The 13,062-nt window shown below is 40.4% G+C and overlaps 1 protein-coding gene across 3 annotated transcripts in view; it reads left to right on the forward strand.

Moving 5' to 3' along the window:
* TBC1D5 (TBC1 domain family member 5) overlaps positions 1 to 13,062 on the forward strand; it is a 404,938-nt gene that overhangs the window by 335,597 nt on the left and 56,279 nt on the right. For all 3 annotated transcript variants that reach the window (XM_069958701.1, XM_069958699.1, XM_069958700.1), the window contains 2 exons: positions 7,742 to 7,827; positions 8,707 to 8,999. In XM_069958701.1, the coding sequence (XP_069814802.1) occupies positions 7,742 to 7,827; positions 8,707 to 8,999 (379 nt within the window). The remainder of the gene's footprint in view (positions 1 to 7,741; positions 7,828 to 8,706; positions 9,000 to 13,062) is intronic.

Here is a 13,062-nt window from a genome sequence, read left to right on the forward strand (position 1 = left end):
TGCATATGTATAGACTCTACCCATCCGACCATCCATATGGTCAACCAAGTTTTTGAGACACACACACAAAGCACATAGGTTCAGTAAATGGACCAAGCATAGACACAATTAAACTAGTTTCAGCCAGTTGAAGCCTGTGGACCCATCAGCCATTGACTTGTTTATAGACAGTTTAATGGAAGCCCCAAACATGATGTGAAAGAAAATTTATAAACGTCACCAAAGGGCTGAATAATTGTTTTATCTACATCACAGGACTGGTGGCTCTACACACGGGACTTCACACGGGACTTTTTGGTCAACTTGTGTGTTTTCCAAAATCTCGCCAAAAAAGAACTTGGCCGCACTGTGTGAACAAGATCCTACTCACTTGTCAATAGACTTTGATACATTTTTGAATTTGGTATTTAAAGGAGTTCCCGTAGTTTGCTTTTTAATGTACCTACAAATGATTACAATGAGAAGTCTCAATAATTAAGCAGAAAATCACCAAGAAAGTCCAATTTTCCGCAGCTATTTTATGACTCTCTGTCCACTGCCCCACGTACGTAAAGGAGCCTGTATTTCACTATGAGAAAATCTTAATTCCCCTCAGCTCCAGAGTTTTCAAGCAGTTCCTACAATAAGAATATTTACCTCCATGGAATGGTAGGACCAGTCAGTATTACAGAGTACAAGGTCCAGTACACAGCTAGACCACAACTAAAGAGAAGCATTTTTGATGGGATTCATAGAACAGAAGAGAACATGGTTATGATTTACAGTTGTTGCTGCTGAATGAAATGTATTTTCCTCCTTACAGAATCTGGGTGATTAGAGGTGGAGGACTTTTTGTGTTTAGCGACCATTAGAATGCATGGGTAATAGATCTAAGCTTTACTTGGCGAACCGACCAATCAGTAATTATTGTGCTCACCGCTAATGGTGATGTGTTTGGATGTTTAAATATTGTAGATTGGTACATAGTCAACATGCAACTTTGAGATATACTGTACTTTAAGTTTCCGTCTTAGTGTTCTAATATTTACTTACAAGCAGAGAATAGAAAATCTAGGGATCCTACTAGATGAAGCAATTCTTTGTTTTCGCCGACTAATACTAAAGGATCCCAAGCGAGCGCTCTTGCCAATGACCTGAAATTGCTCAACGTAATACGTGAATGATAGTCGATAATTACGATCATTCGTATACTCTCTACTCCTCCTTATCCCAGCAAATAAATGTGTGTACACTGAAAGATTTGCAAACAATTTTATGGTCAGCTCTAAAGATGCGATCGAAGACACACAAGTAAATTGAGCGCACCTCGAGCTGCTTTTGAATACTGGTGGCTAAAGAAATTGGATGCAGCCCTAGGGAGTCCAGAAAAACTTGGTTACTACCTATGGCTATATCAATGTTTTCCCAGACTCCCTAGGGCTGCATCCAACTGCCTCAGACAAATGCAGAATGATCGGACTTGAGCATGCCCAAGTTGTGCTCATCTCTACTCTCTATATGTGAAAAGCTATAGGGGAAAATTTATGAAAGGGTGTAAATATACACCTGGCGTAAACTGCCCACAGCAACCAATCACAGCTCCTCTTAAATTTTACCAGAACTAAAAAGCTGAGCTGTGATTGGTTGCTGTGGGCAGTTTACACCAGGTGTATATTTACACCATTTCATAAATCTTCCCCATAGTGTCAAAAATTTACTACAATTCAGGAAAACCCCCAATCAAATTAATCCCAAACGAGGGGAAAAGATACTAGTAAACACCTACAACACCCCCAAAAAAGAAATACAAAACAAGAATTATAATCAATTAATAAATAATCTTTATTGTGCATCTTGAAACATGATTAAAAACACCCCTAAAACCATAAACAACAAGTGGGGTCCCTTCTATTCCCGCATCATAATCATAGTTACATCATATTAAGGTGCAATAATAAAGTGTGCTATGCAAGCAGCAATTAATTCACAACAAATATATAAATTATATAGCAGCCATTATGAAAAATTGCAAACAAGCCGATCAATAGTGGCAGCACACATGCATGCAATTTGTCATCAATATGTATATGTATTCTATTGCCACCAAATACCGCCAGCAAACCTCACCAAAATGACTAGAGAATTAATACTCATACCCACAACCAAAAAGGTATAATGATAGGAGTAGGTTTAGGCTCCGGTAGATGAAATTGCTGCCCTCAATGTATACCGCGGAATAAGGGGGACCCCACTTCAGACCCCAACGAACGTTTCGCCACATCGGCTTCCTCGGGTATTGTGTCAAAAAGTTGCAACCAAGGCAAGGACCACAAGAAAGATAACTTTTAAATATCATATCTCGTTATTATACCATATCTAGATATAACACTTATCCATATAATGTAGGAGACCGTATTATGTATGTAGAATGGCTGGGGGGGGTTATGGAGCTTGCCGGGACACCCCCAAACATGGCAACAGGATGGATTCAAATTGCCAAAGTTATCTGTGGTTTTATGATGAGTTAGGGACTTTTCCCCTCTAAATGAAGGGACTATTAATTGTATTTATGATATTTGACTCCTCCCTCTCAATTCCTACTCACTTTTATTTAATAATATAGAATGATTTCTTTTTCTATATATACATATATATATATATATATATATATATATATATATATAATATTATGGTACTGTGATACCTGTATAACTGATGTCAGTATCTAACTGTATGCACACTGCTTCCCTTGCTGCCTCCATCGGGACTCTTTTCCATCCAGAACATCTGAAACATGTGCATGGACACTCAGCTCATTCATAACAAGAAATACATAGCATTACTCAGTCTATTACATGCAGCAGAAAAGGTCACTGGTGTAGCTTATATGTGTGTATGTTTGTGCCTATCTGTGACTGCTTTTTTTTTTTTTTTGCATACTTTCAATAAGTTTGTTCAGTACTTTTTCACATAGTTTGACAAATCTGAATGTTTTTCTAGTAAGAACCACAGAATCCCTTTTGTGAATTGCGAAAAGACAAAGGCTGTGCCTGCCATCTTGTGGCCACTGGTTGCATTTGCATTTGTAATATTATCAAATACCTTCTAATCTGTAATCAGTCAATAATGTTGTTATTTACTTACAGGCGCTCCGGTTGTCTTAATTATATGTAGATCTCGAAAATGAATGCATGATTGATGTCTTAAAAGGTTCAGCTTTATTAAAGTTTAACTTGCTATGCAATTCATATCTCAAAAAGTAAAATGCTGGCTGTGGAAGATAAATATATCCTTTAATATGCCATTCTTCAACGCCGCGTCAGTTATTAAACATCAACATTTTCCAGGTGTCAAGGAAATCCTACATTATTTATTTGCCTGTATATTGTTTATCTGCGAATTCATAGACTTATTTCTGTTACTTGTACCTTGTAGTGATGTGTTCTATACAGTTCGCTTACTTTAGGATCAGGTTTGCTCTGCCTACTATCACCTTTAACCTCCTTATACCCTTTTACAAAAAGTACTGAATTGAATGGTCCGCCAATAGGGTTTTCTAGGGTCTTTAACTATTTGTGGCCTATGGCCACCGTTGTGCCCTGTGAGGATGATGATGCCAACTTTCTTGTCTGAAACGGCCAATGAAACTGTTGGCTTTCCACTTCTTTAGCAATTTGATCCCAGCTTATCACTTGGTTGTCCTGTTGTAAGAGCAAAACTCAAAGTCCCAAAGTCTTGTCAGCTTGAGGTTAAAGTGACTCTGTACCCACAATCTGACCCCCCCAAACCACTTGTACCTTCAGATAGCTGCTTTTAATCCAAGATCTGTCCTGGGGTCCGTTCGGCAGGGGATGCAGTTATTGTTTTAAAAACGACTTTTAATCCGGCAGCGCTGTGTCTAACAGCCGGGGCTTACATTTGTATATGCATTAGGCTGGCACACCCTCTCTGTCCTTCCTCCCCACCCTCCTCATCATTAGGAATGCTCCAGGCAGATTGCTTCCTATTCCCCTTCTGTGTACATAATGAACATGGGCTGGATCGTTAACACTTGTGCAAAGCTCAAACAGCAGTAAATGTTCCTGGATCATTCCTAATGCTGCCCCTTTTGCCCCTTTTATTATTTGTACCACTGTGTAACTTTTCAGTATGCACGCTAGTTTTTGGCCTAAAAAGGAGTCAAGGTTTAAAGGAGAAGTCCTGCAATTTATAAAAGTAGGCAGGTGGGAAATTGATTACAAGTACAGACTTACCTCTCCCCGTGCCCGCTGTGAGTGGCGGGACCGGCCTCTGGACCGGCCTGATGTCCCGCCCCACTCATTGACTGACTGAGCAGCTAGTCCATCAGCTGGGTCGTGATGTGTCAGCGCCTGAGATCCTGAAGCCTGGCAGGGGTCCCGAGGCCAGCCCCACCACTCACTGCGGACACTATGAGAGGTAAGTCTGTACATGTAATGCATTTTCCCCTGCTCCCCTGCATTTTCTCCTTTAAGTGTTTTGGCTTTTTAATTATATGCTGATTTGTTTTTTCTTTTCTTTTTTTTTAATGGCTCAATTTGGGTAAAACATTCCCCTCAATCAGCTACATAAGATCCACACGGCGAAAAAGTGCACACACTGATCATACATCATGCAACAATATCATAATCGTGCACTTGGCATAAGCGAGAGAGTGCAAGCACGAAAAGCAGGGGTAACAAGGTAGTAAGCAATGCATAATCTTTTATGCATACTATGTAGCACCTTTAACATCTAGGGCTGTCACTGGCTGGAGCCAACCTCCTGGACACTTCCCAAGGTAGCAAAAAAAAATTAAAAATAAAACATTTTTTGATATGTTATAGGGGAAAATTTTATCTTTCATTGTGTGTGCAAAGACGCTTACTAATTGCTGGAAATAGTATGGGGAGTTTTATAAAGCCTGCTTCCTACAGTGAGACAGTATACACTGGGCAGCCAGCCTGGGAGTGAAGAATACAGCCATACAATTTACCCAACTGTACCTAGTGGTCACATTGGTTCTCAGGATTGAAAACTGGTGCAATGTAAATGTTTTGCATGTCACTGACTATTAAAGTTTGGGGTAAAAATCCTATTCTAATGGTATATCATGTTTGTGTATATACCATAAAGGGGTACCCAGCTGTCTCTAAGCAGGGCTTACACTGTCCTCATTCTTTGCTTTTAATAGGTGCAGATTTATGGTTATATCCTTGGGGGTACTTTGCTGTAATTTAATTGAGTGGGGGGTCATTGACTTTATGAAAGTGTTTTCTTGTTATTATGAATTTTTTTTTATATTGTGATTTATGACAATTCCGCCTTTTACCAGCTGAAAAAAAATATGCTAATGACAATTCATGTGAAATATGGAAACAACATTCACACTTCAACTATACTTTACAGTTTATCATCTGAGGCTGATTTATCACAGCCAGACATGAAGATGGCGGCGCATTCATCTTTTTTATTTTTGACACCATTTTTTTGTTCAACTAAAGCAGACGTACATTTATGAGAAATACAGCACTGGGATACAAAATAATTGTACAGCAATATCACTGATTTGGCTATTATAATATATTTTCATTGAAAGATTAATTTGGTGCATGGCATGGCAGATAGAAAATTACACAGATTTGTCAATTACTTCTATTTAAAAATCTCAAGAAAGCACTGTGTCAGACTGGAAAGAATACACCACTTCCTGCAGGACATACAGCAGCTGATAAGTATGGGAAGACTTAAGATTTTTTAAATAGATGTAAATTACAATCACATAGATGTAAATTACAAGTACCCCTTTAATGTAAATGCCATTAAAGGCGAAGTTGAATGTTAGTATTCATGTTGGTTGGGTTCTTACAAAAGGAGGTATAGAGTTATGGTGATGTAAGCCAGTCTGGTAACATGCTGCTCTTAAAGGGTTAGAGAATATTATTCTATACTAGATGTATAACTGGCCGCTGTCACCCTGGTAATGTTTGCCTTATTCTGTACTTAAATCTCTCACAGAGTATTTAAAATCTGTGAGAGATTAAACTTGATTGACATTTGTCTTTTTTAAAGGGGTACTCTGGAGAAAGAAAAGTTTTGAAATCTACTAGTGGCAGAAAGTTATACAGATTTGTAAATTATTTCTATTTTTTTTTAAACTTAAGCCTTCCAGTACTTATCAGCTGCTGTATGTCCTGCAAGAAGTGATGTATTCTGGAAAGTATACACCACTTCCTGTAGGTCATATAGCAATCGATAAGTACTGCACAACTTGATTTTCTTTTTAGATAGTAGTCATTTACATTTGTATAACATTCTGTCACCAGTTGATTTAAAAACAATGGGGCTGATTTACTAAGATTGTCTGGTTTAGGTTTTTCAAACTGACAGATTTATCTCCTTATACTTCGCCCAGGCTGCAGTGTTGCTACATTGGCTTGAGGAAGGTCGGACGCACGACCGAAACGTCGCCAGTAGCCTTGCCTTTACGTTTATTTTCCTGGTTGGATTGTGACACTTCATATTCATTTGAATAAAAAAAATTCTTTTACGAGCATAAAGCGTTTTGGAAGTGCCGTGTTTCTGCCTACATAGATTTATTAATGTGTCCTATTGCCCTTAATAAATCTGGCAGTTTTTTCACATGACAAAATTAAGGGCCCTAAAATGTGTGGAACCTCTAAAGCGTAAAGTCTGTGCTGAACTGTCTGTACAAGAGTCTCATTAATTAGAAATGGGCTCATGCACGAAACCCACCCATTGTGGAATCTTTTTATGTCTGTTTGAAAAACCAGGCTATACAGGAACCCTTTAAAGGGGTTGTCGAGCCCCAGAAAAGAAAATGGAGGTTAAAAAAAGCAAGTCTTAGCCTCTTTCTCCATTCCCCTGTGGCCCACTGCTGCTTTCTGTGATGTATTGATGCTGCAGGAACTGGCTGTTCGGCCAATCACTGCCAACAACAGTGACCTGCCGTGTGTGTGTGTATGTTGGCTTCTGTGAGGTTGACACATCATAGGAATCAAGAAGCAGTCGTGAACAATGGAGACTGATGTCAAAATAAGCCTGGGTTTACACTACGTTTTTGTAATCCGTTTTTTTCATCTGTTTTTTTTGCAAAAAACGGATAGGAAAACCGGATTCGTGTGTGTGCATCCGTTTTGATCCGTTTTTCCATTGACTTCCATTATAAAAATATCCTTAATATCCTTTCCATTATAAAAACATCCTTTTTTTTAGCGGACACAAAAATGAGGTTGACCACGTGTTTTTGTATGCTAAAAAACGGATTCGTTTTGAACAATTTTTTTTTTTTATAATGGAGTTCAATGGAAAAAGGAATCAAAACGAATGCACACAATTGCATCCGTTTTTTTCATCAGTTTTTTGCCAAAAAAACCCCCCGCAAAAACGTAGTGTGAACCCAGCCTAACAGCCACAGGGGATTTAGGCAAATGAGTATGACTTTTTTTTTCCGTTGAGTATGACTCCATTTAATATGTTTTCTGGGGCAGGACAAGCCCTTACAACAACCACCCAAAGGTGCAGTTAATGGTCAATATACAGAGGATATAAGATAAGTTAAAATCCATGATACAAAAAGATAATCTAGATTTTAAAGAGATTCCTTTATGTTTTTCTGTTTGTTCTAAATAAAAGGTACACAAATTCTGTATTTGACTAGTTATTCAAACGTAATTATAATCTTCTGTTTAGGATGTGACTTTTTGTAAGTATAATAAATAAAGTTCTCTTCTTCAATTCACAGAAAAACCCGAGACCGATGAGTTATCAATTCCAACAAAATTTAGACTACTACAAAGCACGTGGACTTGATTTGATGAACAGGTCACGGTCAGTATTCCTAAATTCTTCTATTTTGGACTAGTAATATACCTAGATTACTGAACACAGTAATATGCCATTGCATTATGGTTTTCTTTTAACTTGAATGTAAACTCGGTTCAAAGTTTGTATTGTAGCCGTCTGTGTAATATATGAAGTTAAACTGTTACGTTGTTATGAGGAAATAAAAGAAGGTTATGTATTATTAACCGGGGCCTACCGGGACCTCTACAATCACTAAAACAGGGTTTCTCAGTCTCCTATTCTTACTCATGAGGAGAAGTTAACTATCCCATAAATAGGTGGTAAAAATATGTGTGTGGTCACACCCTTTTAACCTCTTTATGCCCCATGCCATAGTACTATAGTGACAGCCACCGTCCACTAAAGCCTGCAGTATATTATTAAGCTGCCACAATCACATGAACAGTGTCATTGTGTCTGTGTGATCAGGATCAGGACTACGTCTATAATACATAGACAGAGTCCTACTCTAATAGCAAAGTTTAGAGAAACCTCTAAAAGATGTTGTTTAACCCCTGATTTCCATGATCATAGTGGATTGTTGCATACAATAGGAAAAATAAAGGAGAGAGTCCCCTCTTAGTTGCGTTACAGGGATTCCCAGTAATCTATGCCATGGATAAACGGCCCATGGTCTATTGACAGCCATTACGACATACATAGGTACACTATGCCCTAACAATAACCTTTGTACTCATAAATTGTGCTGAGCGAGGTTGTCGAACTGTTCAGGTTTGGCAAGGTTCTCTGAACCCAACCAGTCAGCATTTGACTCCTGGCGGCTGGAGAAGTTAGATTTTAGTTCAATTAGAATATGTGTCTTTAAGATACACTGTATAACTGATGATCACATTTTCATTCTAGTGCACACACCAAACCTGCCCCCCTTAATATAAACAAAGTGTCCAGCAGTTTACTTAGTTTTGGACGGAAGCTGATTGGGCCAGCCATCCCAACTGGAGGACCTATGAACCCTATGACTTTACCATCAAACACCACCGTAACCCATCATGCTGGAATTGCTAGTTTTACGGCGGCTATGCCAACTCAATCGGTCATGGAGCCCTCTTCATATCACGCTGCCATATCTCAGCCCATGCAGCAAAATCAGCAGCGCTTGATGAAATCGGAGAGCATGCCGGTACAGCTTAATAAAGGTAAACCTATTTTATTACATTTGATTTTATTGATTAGTGAATAATACAAAAACATAAAATGATATCAAACAAAGCTAATGAATGTAAATTATATTGATCACGGTTTTTAGACAAATTGCTGATGGGGCCAAAAAGATGGCGCGGCCTAAGCTGCACCATGCGCCAAAATCAGGTGCAAAATTCTGGCAAACTTATAGTTGGTCCAAACTTAGGGCCCTATTCCACAGGAACGATAATCGGCCCCTTTCGGCCCAATTCGGCCGATTATCGCTCGGTGGAATAGAGAGAATGAATAGCCGATGATCGTCCTTTCTGTGAGAGCCTCTCTGAAGACCTGCTCCATCCCCAGGGGGTGGATTATAGCTGCTCTGACTAGCCGCGCCGTCCCGGGCGGGGGGGGGTGTTCTTGCACTGTGAGAGCCTCTCTGAAGACCTGCTCCATCCCCAGGGGGTGGATTATAGCTGCTCTGACTAGCCGCGCCGTCCCGGGCGGGGGGTGGTGTTCTTGCACTGTGAGAGCCTCTCTGAGGAGCCGAGCTGTGTCTTCAGGTGGGGAGGGGGCATACACTGCCCCCTAAACACTAGGATTCATGGGGCCCCTTGAATCCTAGTTACGCCCCTGCTTGTGTACCCTGATTCTAATGCTTTTTTATATTGTTGCTGTGCTCCCCCTTGTTTCCAAGAAAATGGGATTTACTATTTGGTAGACTATCCTAACTTTACATAGTCATGGATGGGTGTGAATGCTGGACTTGAAAGTTGTGAACGTGAATGTGAAGGTTAGAAGGTGTAAATCAGGTTCAGGGGATGTGAGTCTAAGGCAGAGTTGGTCGGGCTCAGGTAGCTGTGTATGAGAGTCTTGGTGGGCCGGGCTCAGGTGGCTGTGCATGAGGCCCAGTAGGTCTGGATCAGATGGCTGTGTGTATGAGGCTCAGTGGGTCTGGATCAGATGGCTGTGTGCATGAGGCTCAGTGGGTCTGGATCAGATGGCTGTGTGCATGAGGCTCAGTGGGTCTGGATCAGATGGCTGTGTGTATGAGGTTCAGTGGGTCTGGATCAGATGGCTGTGTGTATGAGGTTCAGTGGGTCTGGATCAGATGGCTGTGTGTATGAGGCTCAGTGGGTCTGGATCAGATGGCTGTGTGTATGAAGTTCAGTGGGTCAGGATCAGATAACTGTGTGCATGAGTTTCAGTGGGTCTGGATCAGATGGCTGTGTATATAAGGCCATGTTCCCACGTAGTACTGCAGTACCAGCCGGATGATCTTGCCGCTGAATTCGGATGCGGGCGCAACAGTGTGTGCCTGCATCTGAATTCCCCACTGCACACAATGGAGCTTGCAGCGAGAGCTTCATTGCGTGCACATGTCAGTTTTTTCCAGTGCCGCTAGGGATCCTGGCCAAAGTGTATACTATGGGGGTGATTTATGAAGACCAGCGTACAAGTAAGCCGGTCTTATGTTAGGCCCTGCCCCCTTTCCCTCGGCAGGATTCACTAAGAGGCGCACACCTCTTAGTGAATCCGGCCAGCCGGGCGCCCAAATCTGCGCCCGGCATGCAAAATCTACACCTGCTTCCAGCAGGTGTAGATTTTGATCATGATTTACACCTGCGAGCCTCCTCCCCATCTCGTCACACACCCCCAGGCCGCCCATCGGGCGAGCGGGGCATACAGCAGGCATACGCCATAGAGGAGGAGCGAATCTGCACCTTCTCCCTGGCGTACGCTTGATAAATGTCCCCCTATGTGTATACACTCCGGCCGGGATGCCATTAGCTGCAGCACTACATGATTCTGTAGTAATCACGGCAATTGTTGCAAATCGGAAACAACGGCCTTGATTAGTACAGAACTTACATACTTCACACGGAGCGATAATTTGAGCAATTGAACAATTACCAATTTTGAAGTAACAATGTGTTTTTTCTAACGGTTAGTGTTTAGACGGAACGAAAAATTGTTATTACGATCATTTTAAGATTGCTTAAGCCTATCTCACACACAGGGTGAATCGTTGAAAGACTGTTTAGACAAAGCGATTTTCTGCAAACAACCAACAACGTTTTTAAAACATGTTGAAAGATCACGATGAACGATTTATTGCTCGACGCTTGATCGTATGCAGTGTTTACACAAGCCGATTATCGCGATCGTTATCACGAAAATTTGAACGATAATCGCTCAGTGTAAACGCACCATTAAGCAGTAGGAGTGTGATCCAGGGGGTGTAAATATGAGGCTGATAGGCCATAAATCAGGTACACCCCTGAGCCATAGCACTGGTATCAGGTTACCAGCTTCTGTAGTCAAGTAGAAAACCTGCTATTTGAAGATTTTTGTTTCTTCTAGATAGAAGAGTTCATTGTGAAACTGTGTTTGGAAATGATATATTATACAGTATATGGCATTAAGCATTAGTCCATGTTTCAATAAAGAATATATCTCAAAGACAATAGACTGCATTGCCCAATACTAACCCCTGCACCACCAGGGACTTTACCCCACAAAAAGTTCATAAAGTGCAGTCCACCACAATCCACCAGTGCATTGCTTTCTTTAAATCGGACAAAGGCATCAAATTCTTCATCTCTAGGACAGATGGTTTTTACAGTAGACTGCTATTGCTGTGCTGTCATATTTCCATCCTATAGGTCTATCAGTTTTGTTATAGCCAACTCTTTATTGTTACGCCGCTCATTTCTTTGAAGCTCAGATGGCTTCTTTTGTACACCAGTCATTTGCTGTTTTTATATATTCCTAGTCCTACAACAGCTGTGAGGAATAACTTTCCTATAGCTGTAGTAACTCCAGGCAGTATTTTCAGCATCCATCCTTGTACGCTGCCACAGGAAGCACTTTTATATCAGATATGAACTTCAATCTTATACTTTCTTGCTCTGGTGTCCAAATTGATATTGCCGTTTTGTTTCATAGACCCATAAACAACCGGTTCCTAATAAAGAATTACGTACAAGAAACTTGAATGAGTTCCCAAATCTTTGCATCTTAGCCTAGAGACACCCTATATGAAAATGAAGCCGAAATATTTTTATTTTGCATCTGAAAAAAAATTAAAAGCTGAAACTATATTGAAATTTAGAAAAATGTGCTTACCCCACAGAAGTAGAGGAGGTTTAATATGCAGATTTAAACAAATGATTAAGACTTGTTTCCTGTACATGTGGCTAACTGATCCCTTCCAGGCAGGAATTCACACAGATTATATGGTCTACGGGGAATAGTGCATGACTAGCCAAGCACAGCCAGTGTTATGAGCTGCGAGGGGATTCTTATTATCTCTCACTCGGAGTGTGCATAAATCAGCCTGGATTTATTCTTCCTATCAGTCAGATTTATAAAACTGCCATTGTGTTTGTTTACTACACATATATCCTTAGATTAATAATGTGCAATTGTCTGAATGCAGTAGATGCTGGACTAGGTATCTCTGGTAGAGATGGAAGAAATCTGTGCACATGTATTTCATTGCTTTCTGTATGCAACTAAAAGGAAACCCATTAAGTAGGAGATAGAAACACAAATGAGAAATATTAACTAGCTACTCAGTGCAAAGACTAGGGTTGGGCTATGCTCCCAGCTTTGCAGTGCAAAGACTACGGTTGTTAGGCTATGCTTCCATATTCTTAATGCAAAGCCTACAGTTAGGCTATGCTTCCAGCTTCTTAATTTAAAAAATAGTGTTAGGCTATACTCCCAGCTTCTTAGTGCAAGGTCTATTGTTAGGCTATGCTACCAGCTTCTTAGTGCAAAGACTACAGTTAGGCTATTCTTCCAGCTTCTTAGTGTAAAAACTAGTGTTAGGCTATACTCCCAGCTTCTCAGTGCAAGGACTACAATTAAGCTATGCTTCAAGCTTTTTAGTTCAAAGACTAGGGTTTGGCTATGTTCCCAGACGCTTTGTTAAAAAACAAACAAAAACAAACTAGGCTTAGGTTAAGTTCCCAACTTCTTAGTGGTATCACTACAGTTAGGCTATGCTCCCAGCTTCTTAGTGCAAAGACTATGATTAGACAATTGAAAAAGAAGAAAAGAAAAGCGCAC

The sequence above is a fragment of the Dendropsophus ebraccatus genome, chromosome 2 (genome assembly GCF_027789765.1).
Source record: "Dendropsophus ebraccatus isolate aDenEbr1 chromosome 2, aDenEbr1.pat, whole genome shotgun sequence".
NCBI lineage: Eukaryota > Metazoa > Chordata > Amphibia > Anura > Hylidae > Dendropsophus > Dendropsophus ebraccatus.